Genomic DNA, 15313 nt, shown 5'->3' on the forward strand with positions numbered 1-15313 from the left:
ACCTAAATGAGACTGAGCTACATCACCAACAATACTCTGATATAAAACCTAAAGGAGACTGAGATACATCACCAACAATACTCTGATATAAACCTAAAGGAGACTGAGATACATCACCAACAATACTCTGATATAAAACCTAAAGGAGACCGAGATACATCACCAAAAATACTCTGATATAAAACCTAAAGGAGACTGAGCTACAGCACCAACAATACTCTGATATAAACATAAAGGAGACCGAGCTACATCAACAATACTCTGATATAAACACAAAGGAGACTGAGCTACAGCACCAACAATACTCTGATATAAACATAAAGGAGACTGAGCTACATCACCAACAATACTCTGATATAAACACAAAGGAGACTGAGCTACAGCACCAACAATACTCTGATATAAACCTAAAGGAGACCGAGCTACATCAACAATACTCTGATATAAACCCAAAGGAGACCGAGCTACATCAACAATACTCTGATATAAACCTAAAGGAGACTGAGCTACATCAACAATACTCTGATATAAACCTAAAGGAGACTAAGCTACATCAACAATACTCTGTTGTAAAACCTAAAGACCGAGATACCAACAACACTGATATAAACCTAAAGGAGACTGAGCTACATCACCAACAATACTCTGATATGAACACAAAGGAGACTGTGCTACAGCACCAACAATACTCTGATATAAACCTAAAGGAGACTGAGCTACATCACCAACAATACTCTGATATAAACCTAAAGGAGACCGAGCTACATCAACAATACTCTGTTGTAAAACCTAAAGACCGAGATACCAACAACACTCTGATATAAACCTAAAGGAGACTGAGCTACATCACCAACAATACTCTGATATAAACCTAAAGGAGGCCGAGCTACATCAACAATACTCTGTTGTAAAACCTAAAGGAGACTGAGATACATCACCAACAATACTCAAAAATAATAAAACCTAAAAGGAGAGGGTAGAGATATGCTATGATGCACTCTTTGGAAGTTGCATGATAACAGCCCTGTACCGAAGATTATATTTAGAGTTAATGGCGCAGTTATACAGTATTTGCAAATACTGCTCATCTCAAACATACTTTATTATCACACGTAGATTAGAAGTGTGGATGTGTAGCATTTGCAATTTTATATTTACAGCTTTACAACAAAACATGACAAGTGAGGAATGATTGTTAAAAATATTTATGGAATTTCTCACGTTAAAATGATCCGAGTTATCATAAGTACATCCAGTAATAATGTCTATGTGCCAAATGGCAACCTATACTTTATAGTGCACTACATTGGACCGGGGTCAAATAGGGCTTTGGTCAAAAGTAGTGCACTATGTAGGTAATAGGGTGTTATTTGGGATACAACCTGCGTGTTTTGTCAGCTCCGGGATAATGAATTGTACAAAGAAAGAGACCATCTCCATTTTACATTATTTACAATGAATACAGAAACGCTAATGGTACTCAATAGTTAAATACTGATATACAGCGTTGGGGGTCAGTTTCATTTAAATTCAGGTAGGAAACTGAAACTCCAATTACATTTTTCCCTCATTAAAAAGCTTTGAGAATAAATGCGAATATCAGTTTAAGTTCCTGAATTGAAAATGGAACTGAGCCCAAGGCTGGCTGATATAAAGGCTGTTATTCCCAGAGATTCAGAGCTACAGACGTACTCTCATATCATTGCACTGATAGTCAAGGAGTACCTGCAGCATTTCAACCACAGATTTGTCTGAATCACAAAGCCAATACTTCACATCACGGACATCATAAATCATTTCAATAAATGACCTACACAGCAGACAGGAAATGTGACAAGTAGATGATCAAAAGGCTGAATCAGACTGCCGAAACATTCCCCCTCTATTTAAACTATAAGGCAGTATTAGCCTACGTGGCTGGAAGTACCGGTTCCCATTAGTTCATTCTGATAATAAATAATAAATCAACTAAAATATGTCAGTGATGGCCATTTCAGATTCAAATTAAATTGACATCAAGATAATAAGAAATGTTGCAAATGACAGAGGCTTAGAATGACAAAGAAGATTTACTAGTAGGCCTAGAAATTAGAGGTCGACCGATTAATCGGAATGGCCGATTAATTAGGGACGATTTCAAGTTTCAGATTGTTATGAAAATCGGTATTTTTGGGCGCCGATTTGCCGATTAAAAAAATAAAATAAAAAAAGTAGACCTTTATTTAACTAGGCAAGTCAGTTTAAGAACACATTCTTATTTTCAATGACGGCCTAGAAACGGTGGGTTAACTGCCTTGTTCAGGGGCAGAACGACAGATTTTCACCTGTCAGCTCGGGGGATCCAATCTTGCAACCTTACAGTTGACTAGTCCAACGCAATAACGACCTGCCTCCACAAGGAGACTGCCTGTTATGCGAATGCAGTAAGCCAGGGTAAGTTGCTAGCTAGCATTAAACTTATCTTGTAAAAAACAATCAATCATAATCACTAGTTAACTACACATGGTTGATATTACTAGATATCTAGTATATATAATCTGACTGAGCATACAAGCATACAAGTATCTAAGTATCTGACTGAGTGGTGATAGGCAGAAGCAGGCGTGTAGACATTCATTCAAACAGCATACTCGTGCGTTTTGCCAGCAGCTCTTCGTTGTGCGTCAAGCATTGCGCTGTTTATGACTTCAAGCCTATCAACTCCCGAGATGAGGCTGGTGTAACCGATGTGAAATGGCTAGCTAGTTAGCGCGCGCTAATAGCGTTTCAAACGTCACTCGCTCTGAGACTTCTAGTAGTTGTTCCCCTTGCTCTGCGTGGGTAACGCTGCTTCGAGGGTGGCTGTTGTCGTTGTGTTGCTGGTTCGAGCCCAGGGAGGAGCGAGGAGAGGGACGGAAGCTATACTGTTACACTGGCAATGCTAAAGTGCCTATAAGAACATCCAATAGTCAAAGGTTAATGAAATACAAATGGTAGAGAGAGAAATAGTCCTATAATTCCTATAAAAACTACAACCTAAAACTTCTTACCTTGGAATATTGAAGACTCATGTTAAAAGGAACCACCAGCTTTCATATGTTCTCATGTTCTCAGCAAGGAACTGAAACGTTAGCTTTCTTACATGGCACATATTGCACTTTTACTTTCTTCTCCAACACTTTGTTTTTGCATTATTTAAACCAAATTGAACATGTTTCATTATTTACTTGAGGCTAAATTGATTTTATTGATGTATTATATTAAGTTAAAATAAGTGTTAATTCAGTATTGTTGTAATTGTCATTATTACAAAAATACTTTTTATTTTATTTTTATAAATCGGCCGATTAATCGGTATCGGCTTTTTTGGTCCTCCAATAATCGGTATCGGCATTGAAAAATCATAATCAGTCGACCTCTACTAGAAATATCTGGGACGTGTTCATTTTAGGGCCTGCAACGGAAAACATTTTAAAACATTTTGCAACTGAAAACAAAAATGAGTGTGCGCATTGTCCAAGTGCCGTTTCAGTCCATTTTCATCCGTTTGGTGCCTAATGAACACGACCCAGGTCTGCGACCAGGAAAGGGCATGGACCAAGAGCCCTATTCAAACTGGTGCCCAGGCTATCTGGTGTTTCCTTGAGTAGTACGTCACTCAAAGCATGCAAGTGGGATTTATTTTTTAAACCAGCCTTGATCGAATAGGGCCCAAATATCTATTTTTTTAACCAGACTTGATTGAAAAAGGGACCAATATATGTGTTTTTAAACCAGACTTGATTGAATAGGGCCCAAATATCTATTTTTAAACCAGACTTGATTGAAAAAGGGACCAATATATGTGTTTTTAAACCAGACTTGATTGAAAAAGGGACCATTATCTATCAAAGAAACCTCTGCCAGAGCTGTGTTAGTAGAGTAGCATAGCCTTTTTTTGTTAAGATTAGCATTGCAGTGGCCACTGATGGTCATTCCGCTTTATTGCTGCATACCATGGAATGATGGCAATGGCGGTCTCTTGTTCTGGCCTGTTACAACGTACCTGCATATCATGGCACTATAGCCATTCATTCAGTAAACTGTAGTAGGACAAACATTACATCACCTACTATAACCCCCCCCCCCCCCCCCCCCCCCAGGTCTATTATATGTAAACATCCCAAAGTCACTTGCAAAATAGTTTGCTTACGTCTTTGGCTGAGTGCATTGAAGGCAATAGCTGCGTGGACCATTACAATTGATCTCAAACCCCCGGGATGCGTACCAAATGTCAACCCTATTCCCTATTTAGTGCACTACTTTTGACCAGGGTTGGCACCCTATTCCCTATTTAGTGCACTACTTTTGATCAGGGTTGGCACCCTATTCCCTATTTAGTGCACTACTTTTGATCAGGGTTGGCACCCTATTCCCTATTTAGTGCACTACTTTTGACCGGGGGGTAGGGGGGGCATAGAAAGTATGGGTTCTCTGAAGTAGTGCACTATATAGTCAATATGCTGCCATTTGGGATATACACGCCATGTATAGAAACAGAATCAGGTCAAATGGACTCCGCCCCTAAACTTTAGATGACGTTCTATTCGATGCGATTGGAACTTGGGTCTGTTGGAATAATCCTGCTCAGTCTATCTATCCTCTTTCATGTCCTCTTAGTGATAAGAACATCTTATTCTAGGTAGGACTGCTATGTACAAGCATTTGTACCGCCACCATTCACATAAATATCCGTATCATTTATAATCTATTTCATTTAAAAATCGCTTGGTCCTTCATTTTTCAGAAATAATTTAAAAAGTTCACAGTATACCTTATAAAAGGTTCTACATTGGTACATCTGCCGTATACTGTAGCTTGAATTACAGCTATGATCAAATCTGTTGGGGTAGAATCGGATACTCTAATTTTACATGCCAGAGAACGGGTCGACGTTATACTTAACTAATGGACTTACACGCAAACCCATCTTGAATCTTGTGACCATGAACCACTTTTAAAAGTTTGCATAGATAGAAACCTTTAAAACTGACCAATTAATGCTGAAATTGACAGATGTACTCAATCAGAAAGCTGATTATTGGGAGCTTCACATCTTTCCACATGGGGTTGGGGGGGACGATATGGGCCATTTCATTTGATAGCTTATCCTCTTCATTCCCCCCAGAAAGATGGGAGTCTGTTTAGTAAAAGAACCGCTGCCTAGATGTCAGTCGATGTATTGTGCCAGCCACCTGAAGCCATCTCCATAGCCCTGCTTCTTCAGGACACTGCACATGAAAATCTCCAGAGGTCGTGCCTGCAGATCCTTCAACGACACGTTACCCTGGAGAAGAACAACAGGAACAAGCTGTTATAAAAGACCACTCCAGCAACTTCACCTTTTTTTCTGCTGAAAAACATTATCCCAAGTCTAAATATAGTAATGTACACACACTTAAGGTTAAATTAAATAATAAGAATAATGTTTTACCCACTTGTGCCATGTCATACAGAGCATTCAGAAACTATTCAGACACCTTGACTTTTTCCACATTGTTAGGTTACAGCCTTATTCTAAAATGTATTCAATTATTTATTTTCCTCAGGTTTAAACATTTTTGCAAATTTATATAAAAATAATACAAATAATAAACGTATTTCCATAAGTATTCAGACCCTTTGTTATGAGACTCGAAATTGAGCTCAGGTGCATCCTGTTTCCATTGATCATCCTTGAGATGTTTCTACAACTTAATTGGAGTTCACCTGTAGTAAATTCGATGGATTGGACATGATTTGGAAAGACACACACCTGTCTATATAAAGATCCCACAGTTGACAGTGCCTGTCAGAGCAAAAACCAAGCCTTGAGGTCGAAGGAAATGTCCGTAGAGCTCCGAGACAGGATTGTGTCAAGGCACAGATCTGGGGAAGGGTACCAAAAAATGTCTGCAGCATTGAAGGTCCCCAAGAACACAGTGGCCACCATCATTCGTAAATGGAAGAAGTTTGGAACCACCAAGACTCTTCCTAGAGCTGGCCGCCCGGCAAAACTGAGCAATCAGGGGAGAAGGGCCTCGGTCAGGGAGGTGACCAAGAACCCAATGGTTACTCTGACTGAGCTCCAGAGTTTCTCTGTGGAGAAGGGAGAACCTTCCAGAAGGACAACCATCTCTGCAGCACTCCACCAATGAGGCTTTTATGGCAGAGTGGCCAGAAGGATGCCAGTCCTCAGTAAAAGGCACATGACAGCCCGCTTAGAGTTTGCCAAAAGGCACCTAAAGAGACTGACCATGAGAAACAAGATTCTCTGGTCTGACGAAACCAAGATTGAACTCTTTGGCCTGAATGCCAAGCGTCACGTCTGGAGGAAAACTGGCACCATCCCTATGGTGAAGCATGGTGGTGGCAGCATCATGCTGTTGGGATGATTTTCAGTGGTAGGGACTGAGAGACTAGCCAGGATCAAGGGAAAGATGAACGTAGCAAAGCACAGAGAGATGCTTGATGAAAACCTGTTCAGGAGCTCAGACTGGGGCAGAGATTCACCTTCCAACAGGACAATGACCCTAAGCACACAACCAAGACAACGCAGGAGTGGCTTCAGGACAAGTCTCTGAATGTCCTTGAGTGGCCCAGCCAGAGCCCAGACTTGAACCCGATCAAACATCTCTGGAGAGACCTGAAAATAACTGTGCAGCCACACTCTCCATCCACCCTGACAGAGCTTGAGAGGATCTTCAGAGAAGAATGGGAGAAACTCCCCAAATACAGGTGTGCCAAGCTTGTAATGTCATATCCAAGAAGACTGGAGGCTGTGATCACTGCTTCAACAAAGTACTGAGTAAAGGGTCTGAATACTTATACTTAAAAAAAATATATATATATGAATTTGCCCACATTTCTAAAAACCTGTTTTTGCTTTTGTCATTATATGGTATTGTGTGTAGCTTGATGAGGAAAGGCTCAGTGGAAGTGTGGGAAAAATGTTGAGTGGTCTGAATACCTTCCGAAGGGCACTGTGCCTGGACCACCTATTGAGATGGGGCTTTTGTTAAGTAAATCAGGTGATAAATGAGGTGAAAATAGACTGGAGTACCACTAACATTTTCTACAGCATATCTAAAGAACGTGAATACTGTACCACACACACACACATCATTCAGACACACACCCACGTTAGTTGTGTTACACACTCATCTGAAATGGACTTTAAAAAAAAAAGATAATGATAATATAATAATGATACAAATTCCATAGGCTCCATCTATCTCTATGCTTACCTTTCCAGTGCATTGTCCATCGAGAACGAACGCCTCTCTCAGTCCCCCTTCACTGATGGCTTCAGGACGGTCTATCTTGTTACCCAGGACCAGCACAGGCACAGAGAGGATGGTCTCATCTGCTAACAGAGCCTGAACACACACACACACACACACACACAGGAAAGAGGTTGAGTAATGAGACAGATGGGACAGTGAGAATGTTTGTTGTGTGTCCTGGTGTAACCTGCCTCAACTGGGCTGCCTCAACACGTGGGTTTTGTGTATGCATTTTTCACAATGAATGTTGATAAATTAGGCCCATTGTGTGCAGTGGAAATGACTTACATCAAGTTCGATCTTGGATTCTGTAAGGCGGTCGTGGTCGGCACAGTCAACCAGAAAGACAACTCCATTGATAGCCGGCAGGTAGTTCTTCCAAACTCTTCTAGCTGTGAAAGAGACAGAAGATGTAGCACATGAGATAATGTGTCAAGATGCTGACCAAACCCTAGAAAGACATGGTGTAATGTGTCAAGATGCTGAACAAACCCTAGAAAGACATGGTGTAATGAGTCAAGATGCTGAACAAACCCTAGAAAGACATGGTGTAATGAGTCAAGATGCTGACCAAACCCTAGAAAGACAATGTAATGAGTCAAGATGCTGACCAAACCCTAGAAAGACGCAGTGTCCAACTTAGTTAGGCCGAAGTCTTACCTTGTACGTGGCCGCCCAGATCAAACGTGGTGAATGTCATTCCAGCTATCGTCAACTCTTCCGATGCTTCAGGGAGAAACAAAACACATTTAAAAAAAACGACTGACATTGTGTTCACTGCCGTTATTGGGAAGTAAAAACAACACAATAAAGTAGTTTGAGATGATGCTGCCTACTTGGATGCAACGTGGGCACATGCTGTCCAAGTCGGTCATCTTTCAGCATATGCAGCAGGGTTGTTTTACCAGCATTATCCAACCCCAGGAAAACCAACTTTCCAGATTTTTTGTACAACCCTGGGAAAGTACATTGACAAGTTAATTCAACTTTTTGAGTTGTAAAAACACACCACCACTCATTGTGACGTGCAGTACTATACTGATCAGGGTGGGTATCATGTGTGGAACGTTCCAACAGGAATCTGTTCCAAAAACGTTGTAAATAACAAGGATGCCCACAAACAACGCATACAAAGTTGTATAGCGGCAGAATAAGATACCGGGTAGGGAGTGGGCTATTTTGTTACGTTTTTCACTCACCACGTTTATTCCGACAAATGTCTGTCCACACTCTGGTAGCCTACAAACAAACATTAAGAATAAGCTACGTGGTGAGTTGATGCCTAATTCGGCAGCTAGTTAGCCAGGTGAATTGATCATGCTACTTGGTATTCGTTGTTTGTGGGCATCCTTGATATTTACAGCGTTTTTTGGAACAGATTCTAGGTGGAACGTAACACACATTACACCCACTCTACTGATAATACATTATACCCACCCTACTGATAATACATTATACCCACCCTACTGATAATACATTATACCCACTCTACTGATAATACATTATACCCACCCTACTGATAATACATTATACCCACCCTGCTGATAATACATTATACCCACCCTACTGATAATACATTATACCCACCCTACTGATAATACATTATACCCACCCTACTGATAATACATTACACCCACCCTACCGATAATACATTATACCCACCCTGCCGATAATACATTATACCCACCCTGCCCACCCTACTGATAATACATTATACCCACCCTGCCGATAATACATTATACCCACCCTGACGATAATACATTATACCCACCCTACTGATAATACATTATACCCACCCTACTGATAATACATTATACCCACCCTACTGATAATACATTATACCCACCCTACTGATAATACATTATACCCACCCTACCGATAATACATTATACCCACCCTGCCTACCCTGCTGATAATACATTATACCCACCCTGCCCACCCTACTGATAATACATTATACCCACCCTGCCGACAATACATTATACCCACCCTGCTGATAATACATTATACCCACCCTGCCGATAATACATTATACCCACCCTGCCGATAATAAGTTGTACCCAACCTACTGATAATACATTATACCCACCCTGCCCACCCTACTGATAATACATTATACCCACCCTACTGATAATACATTATACCCACCCTGCCGATAATACATTATACCCACCCTGCTGATAATATATTTGAAGTCATTGACGTGAAATCAGAGATTACCTAAAAACTGTAGCACACCACTAAAGCCTCTGTAGAGCCAATCAAAGAGGAATGACATTTCACTGGTCTTTGCCTAAGAAAGAAAACAATCGGGAAGTTATCTAGCTAGTTAGCACACTGACAACTTGTCAAGACGGGATCAACTTGTCTCACTGGATCAGCAGTATTTTTTACATTTGCATCATGACTATATTGATACCTACAGGCTCTCTTCACACAAATGCACTTGCTACTGATGCTAGCCAGCTTTAGGTTTATCAACAACAATTACAAGTATTTTCTTATCCTAGCATGCTATTAGTTAGCACCAGCTGATCGCTAACTTAGCTTGCTATCTCGGCTACGTGGCTATCAGCTTATCTGAAATCCTGGCCTCATGTGGACTAAGGACTCTTAAGACAGACACACAGCTCTCCCTTTCGAAGATAATTTATGACGGAACACACGTAACCTTATGTAACTATATAAATGACTGAATATTTGTAATAAAGCTGCCAAAAGCTTACCTGTCCCTGTCGCTTATGACAGCTTTGGTTAGATTGTTTTTGCGGCTTCGATCAACGAACAGCTGATTGTATTGTTCTTCGACGTGACTTCGGGAACTTCCTAACCACCCCGGTGGCGCACTAGCGCCGCCTACTGTGCGGGAGTATATTGCATTTTTATATTTTTTTAAATTTTATTTCACCTTTATTTAACCAGTTGGGCAAGTTGAGAACAAGTTCTCATTTACAATTGCGACCTGGCCAAGATAAAGCAAAGCAGTTCGACACATAAAACAACACAGAGTTACACATGGCGTAAAACAAACATACAGTCAATAATACAGTAGAAAAATAAGTCTATATACAATGTGAGCAAATGAGGTGAGGTAGAGGCAAACAAAAAAAGGCCATGGTGGTGAAGTAAATACAATATAGCAAGTAAAACACTGGAATGGTAGATTTGCAGTGGAATAATGTGCAAAGTAGAGATGCAAATAAATAGGGTTTACGGCGTTCACCTTTCACCTACCTTTCCCATAAAATACCTCACATCCTCTGCATTATATCATAGGCATTATATTTAGACATTGCATCTAGTAGCTCCCATCGTTTCCTCTTGGCAGTGGAGGAGTGTTGGATGGAGTGATTCTTCAGCAGTTCTTTTCACGGTGTGATTTCCGGGTAAGAGCCAACTTCAAGGAAACCGATTTTATTCAACACACCGGTTCAAACAGCTTTTCTTCTGTCTGCTATAAGGGCTTGTGTTGTGATGCAGGACCACTAGATACGAGTAAAGACCGTGTTCAGAACCGGAGGAGGGGGATGTGCTGATGGTATTTATTTGAAGATTTATGACAATTTTCCGATTTCAGTATCAAACAACATGATGCAAGACACGGCAAACTGCAGAGGTTTATAAAGGACTATAAAGGTCATATTGTTACACATTTGAGAAATATAATAAACATAAAGAACTGGCTTACTTGGTTGAGTACTTGTCATGCTAAGAGGACAAGCATCAATCACAATTCATACTAAAAATGGGAAACTGTAATTATACTACACGTGTTTTCTGTCATTTTCAAGTATAGTCTTCCGTTCAGGTGAGAAAACATTTTGGTCCAATCTGAAGGCTCTTCTTTCTGGGTCAGTTCACTTAGACATAGAACCATTTGTCAACTGAGAAAAGAAGTAGAAAATGTTCCATTGTAAGTGTGAAATCCAACAAAGTTGAATATATAGATATATAGATAACGTATAGAGATATTTAGTAAATAAATCACAGGTGTATTGAATTTAAATAAGATTAATTTCACGTCAAAGCACATACCAAGGGAATTAACTAACAAAATAAATACACACCTGCACTTGGAATAGGGTCTTCAGGGCCAAAAACACATGCCTACAAGACAATATCATTATTATCAATATTATTTATCAAGCACACATTAATATTACAGCTAAGCTGTTTTAGTAGGATAAGCCAAATAGTTTGATAAGTGAAAGGAACTCACGGCATCAACAACAGCCTTAGCATCAGTAGTGGAACAGCAGAATGGACTGTCTGTGACACAGGTGTTGGTACTGGATCAGAAGATGGGAGAAAAACACAAATAGAACTGTTTTAGTTGAGAAGAAAGGGATGCCTCTGTAAAATAAAAAAATATGTTTTAGTTGAGAAGACTCTGTACAAACACAAATAGAACTGTTTTAGTTGAGAAGACTCTGTAAAAACACAAATAGAACTGTTTTAGTTGAGAAGGGATGCCGCTGTAAAATAAAAAATAGAACTGTTTTAGTTGAGAAGACTGTAAAACACAAATCGAACTGTTTTAGTTGAGAAGACTGTAAAAACGCAAATACAACTGTTTTAGTTGAGAAGGGATGCCTCTGTAAAAACACAAATAGAACTGTTTTAGTTGAGAAGACTCTGTACAAACACAAATAGAACTGTTTTAGTTGAGAAGACTCTGTAAAAACACAAATAGAACTGTTTTAGTTGAGAAGACTCTGTAAAAACACAAATAGAACTGTCTTAGTTGAGAAGACTGTAAAAACACAAATATAACTGTTTTAGTTGAGAAGACTCTGTAAAAACACAAATAGAACCGTTTTAGTTGAGAAGACTCTGTAAAAACACAAATAGAACTGTTTTAGTTGAGAAGACTCTGTAAAAACACAAATAGAACTGTTTTAGTTGAGAAGACTCTGTAAAAACACAAATAGAACTGTTTTAGTTGAGAAGACTCTGTAAAAACACAAATAGAACTGTTTTAGTTGAGAAGACTCTGTAAAACACAAATAGAACCGTTTTAGTTGAGAAGACTCTGTAAAAACACAAATAGAACTGTTTTAGTTGAGAAGACTCTGTAAAAACACAAATAGAACTGTTTAAGTTGAGAAGACTGTAAAAACACAAATATAACTGTTTTAGTTGAGAAGACTCTGTACAAACACAAATAGAACTGTTTTAGTTGAGAAGACTCTGTAAAAACACAAATAGAACTGTTTTAGTTGAGAAGACTCTGTAAAAACACAAATAGAACTGTTTTAGTTGAGAAGACTCTGTAAAAACACAAATAGAACTGTTTTAGTTGAGAAGACTCTGTAAAAACACAAATAGAACTGTTTTAGTTGAGAAGACTCTGTAAAAACACAAATAGAACCGTTTTAGTTGAGAAGACTCTGTAAAAACACAAATAGAACTGTTTTAGTTGAGAAGACTCTGTAAAAACACAAATAGAACTGTTTAAGTTGAGAAGACTGTAAAAACACAAATATAACTGTTTTAGTTGAGAAGACTCTGTACAAACACAAATAGAACTGTTTTAGTTGAGAAGACTCTGTAAAAACACAAATAGAACTGTTTTAGTTGAGAAGACTCTGTAAAAACACAAATAGAACTGTTTTAGTTGAGAAGACTCTGTAAAAACACAAATAGAACTGTCTTAGTTGAGAAGACTGTAAAAACACAAATATAACTGTTTTAGTTGAGAAGACTATAAAAACACAAATAGAACTGTTTTAGTAAAAACAAGCCATTGACTGAACTAAACCGTCCTATATTGTTTTATCGTTGTTTCTTTTTACTTGTCTTCGTAGCAATGCATCCGCATCACTGACAGCCTATTGAACAGAGATTGTAAATCTATATCTCAGTCTCACCAGTTCAGTTCTCCAGCGTTGGTCTTTTTGGAGATCAGTGCCTTCCAAAACTCGTGAGTTTCCTTGACTGTCTTAAGAGCAAAGTCCTGGGGGGGGGAGCATGTCAAATGATTCCCTGCATGCTTCAGAAAATAATAAAACTCTGCATACACCTCCACTATACTACTCTCTGTACTGAGCAGAAAGTACAGTGTGTCCCAAATGGCACCTTTATAGTGTACTTCTTTTGACCAGGGCCCATCAAAAGTAGTGCACTATGGGAATCGAGTTCCACCCTTGATATGTTCCATAATTCAATAAAAAAAAGAGTAACAATGTCAATGTTACATTGGTTTTATTCTATGTGATTGAGTGAATAAATGTGTTTTTTTAACCTTTATTTAACTAGGCAAGTCAGTTAAGAACAAATTGTTATTTACAATGGTAACCTAGGAACAGTGGGTTAACTGCCTTGTTCAGGGGCAGAACGACAGATTTGTACCAAGTCAGCTCGGGGGTTTGAACTTGCAACCTTCCGGTTACTAGTCCAATGCTCTAGGCTACCCTGCCGCTTGTCCTATGAGTGATTTAGAGCAGGGATGTCAAAGCATTGTTTTTCGTCCGGAGGGGAGCACTGAAAACCGGTTGTATTTCTATGTTCCTCTAACCACAGTGAGGAATCTCCCATGATTCCTCACTGTCTAGTTCCCCATGCTTCCTGACTGTCTAGTTTCCCATGATTCCTGACTGTCTAGTTTCCCATGCTTCCTGACTGTCTAGTTTCCCATGCTTCCTGACTGTCTAGTTTCCCATGCTTCCTGACTGTCTAGTTTCCCATGCTTCCTGACTGTCTAGTTTCCCATGCTTCCTGACTGTCTAGTTTCCCATGCTTCCTGACTGTCTAGTTTCCCATGCTTCCTGACTGTCTAGTTTCCCATGCTTCCTGACTGTCTAGTTTCCCATGCACCCTGACTGTCTAGTTTCCCATGCTTCCTGACTGTCTAGTTCCCCATGCTTCCTGACTGTCTAGTTTCCCAGGCTTCCTGACTGTCTAGTCTCCCATGCTTCCTGACTGTCTAGTTTCCCATGCTTCCTGACTGTCTAGTTCCCCATGCTTCCTGACTGTCTAGTTTCCCAGGCTTCCTGACTGTCTAGTTTCCCAGGCTTCCTGACTGTCTAGTTTCCCAGGCTTCCTGACTGTCTAGTTTCCCAGGCTTCCTGACTGTCTAGTTTCCCAGGCTTCCTGACTGTCTAGTTTCCCAGGCTTCCTGACTGTCTAGTTTCCCAGGCTTCCTGACTGTCTAGTTTCCCAGGCTTCCTGACTGTCTAGTTTCCCCATGCTTCCTGACTGTCTAGTTTCCCATGACTGTCTAGTTTCCCATGCTTCCTGACTGTCTAGTTTCCCATGCTTCCTGACTGTCTAGTTTCCCATGCTTCCTGACTGTCTAGTTTCCTATGCTTCCTGACTGTCTAGTTCCCCATGCTTCCTGACTGTCTAGTTTCCCATGCTTCCTGACTGTCTAGTTTCCTATGCTTCCTGACTGTCTAGTTTCCCAGGCTTCCTGACTGTCTAGTTTCCCATGCTTCCTGACTGTCTAGTTTCCCATGCTTCCTGACTGTCTTGTTTTCATTTGGGTGATTATTATCACTGCTACACAGTCAGGAAACTCTATGACTGTAGGGCCATTATCACTGCTACACAGTCAGAAAACTCTATGACTGTAGGGCCATTATCATTACTACACAGTCAGGAAACTCTATGACTGTAGGGCCATTATCACTGCTACACAGTCAGGAAACTCTACTACTGTAGGGCCATTATCATTACTACACAGTCCGGAAACTCTGACTGTAGGGCCATTATCATTACTACACAGTCCGGAAACTCTGACTGTAGGGCCATTATCATTACTACACAGTCAGGAAACTCTATGACTGTAGGGCCATCATCATTACTACACAGTCAGGAAACTCTATGACTGTAGGGCCATTATCACTACTACACAGTCAGGAAACTCTATGACTGTAGGGCCATTATCACTACTACACAGTTAGGAAACTCTATGACTGTAGGGCCATTATCACTGCTACACAGTCAGGAAACTCTATGACTGTAGGGCCATTATCACTGCTACACAGTCAGAAAACTCTATGACTGTAGGGCCATTATCATTACTACAC

General features: G+C 40.0%; 2 protein-coding genes across 2 annotated transcripts in view; both read right to left on the reverse strand.

The window, feature by feature from the left end:
* Window positions 1-1189: 1189 nt before the first annotated feature.
* On the reverse strand, window positions 1190-10156 carry LOC110515025 (small COPII coat GTPase SAR1B). Its single transcript, XM_090217730.1, has 7 exons — window positions 10010-10156; window positions 9504-9576; window positions 8120-8239; window positions 7944-8009; window positions 7572-7675; window positions 7245-7376; window positions 1190-5305 (listed from the first exon to the last, which is right to left on the reverse strand). The coding sequence occupies exons 2-7, from the start codon at window positions 9559-9561 to the stop codon at window positions 5189-5191; spliced, it is 597 nt and encodes a 198-aa protein (XP_090073856.1). The 5' UTR covers window positions 9562-9576; window positions 10010-10156; the 3' UTR covers window positions 1190-5188.
* Window positions 10157-10809: 653 nt separating this feature from the next.
* Window positions 10810-15313, reverse strand: part of LOC118943919 (inorganic pyrophosphatase) — a 13969-nt gene continuing 9465 nt past the window's right edge. The window contains exons 8-11 of the mRNA XM_090217731.1: window positions 13154-13239; window positions 11503-11572; window positions 11351-11390; window positions 10810-11167 (exon numbers count right to left, since the gene is read on the reverse strand). Coding sequence (XP_090073857.1) covers window positions 11145-11167; window positions 11351-11390; window positions 11503-11572; window positions 13154-13239 — 219 coding nt within the window. The 3' untranslated portion in view covers window positions 10810-11144. The remainder of the gene's footprint in view (window positions 11168-11350; window positions 11391-11502; window positions 11573-13153; window positions 13240-15313) is intronic.

This window comes from Oncorhynchus mykiss, chromosome 23 (assembly GCF_057628025.1).
Source record: "Oncorhynchus mykiss isolate SJ-2025 chromosome 23, ASM5762802v1, whole genome shotgun sequence".
NCBI lineage: Eukaryota > Metazoa > Chordata > Actinopteri > Salmoniformes > Salmonidae > Oncorhynchus > Oncorhynchus mykiss.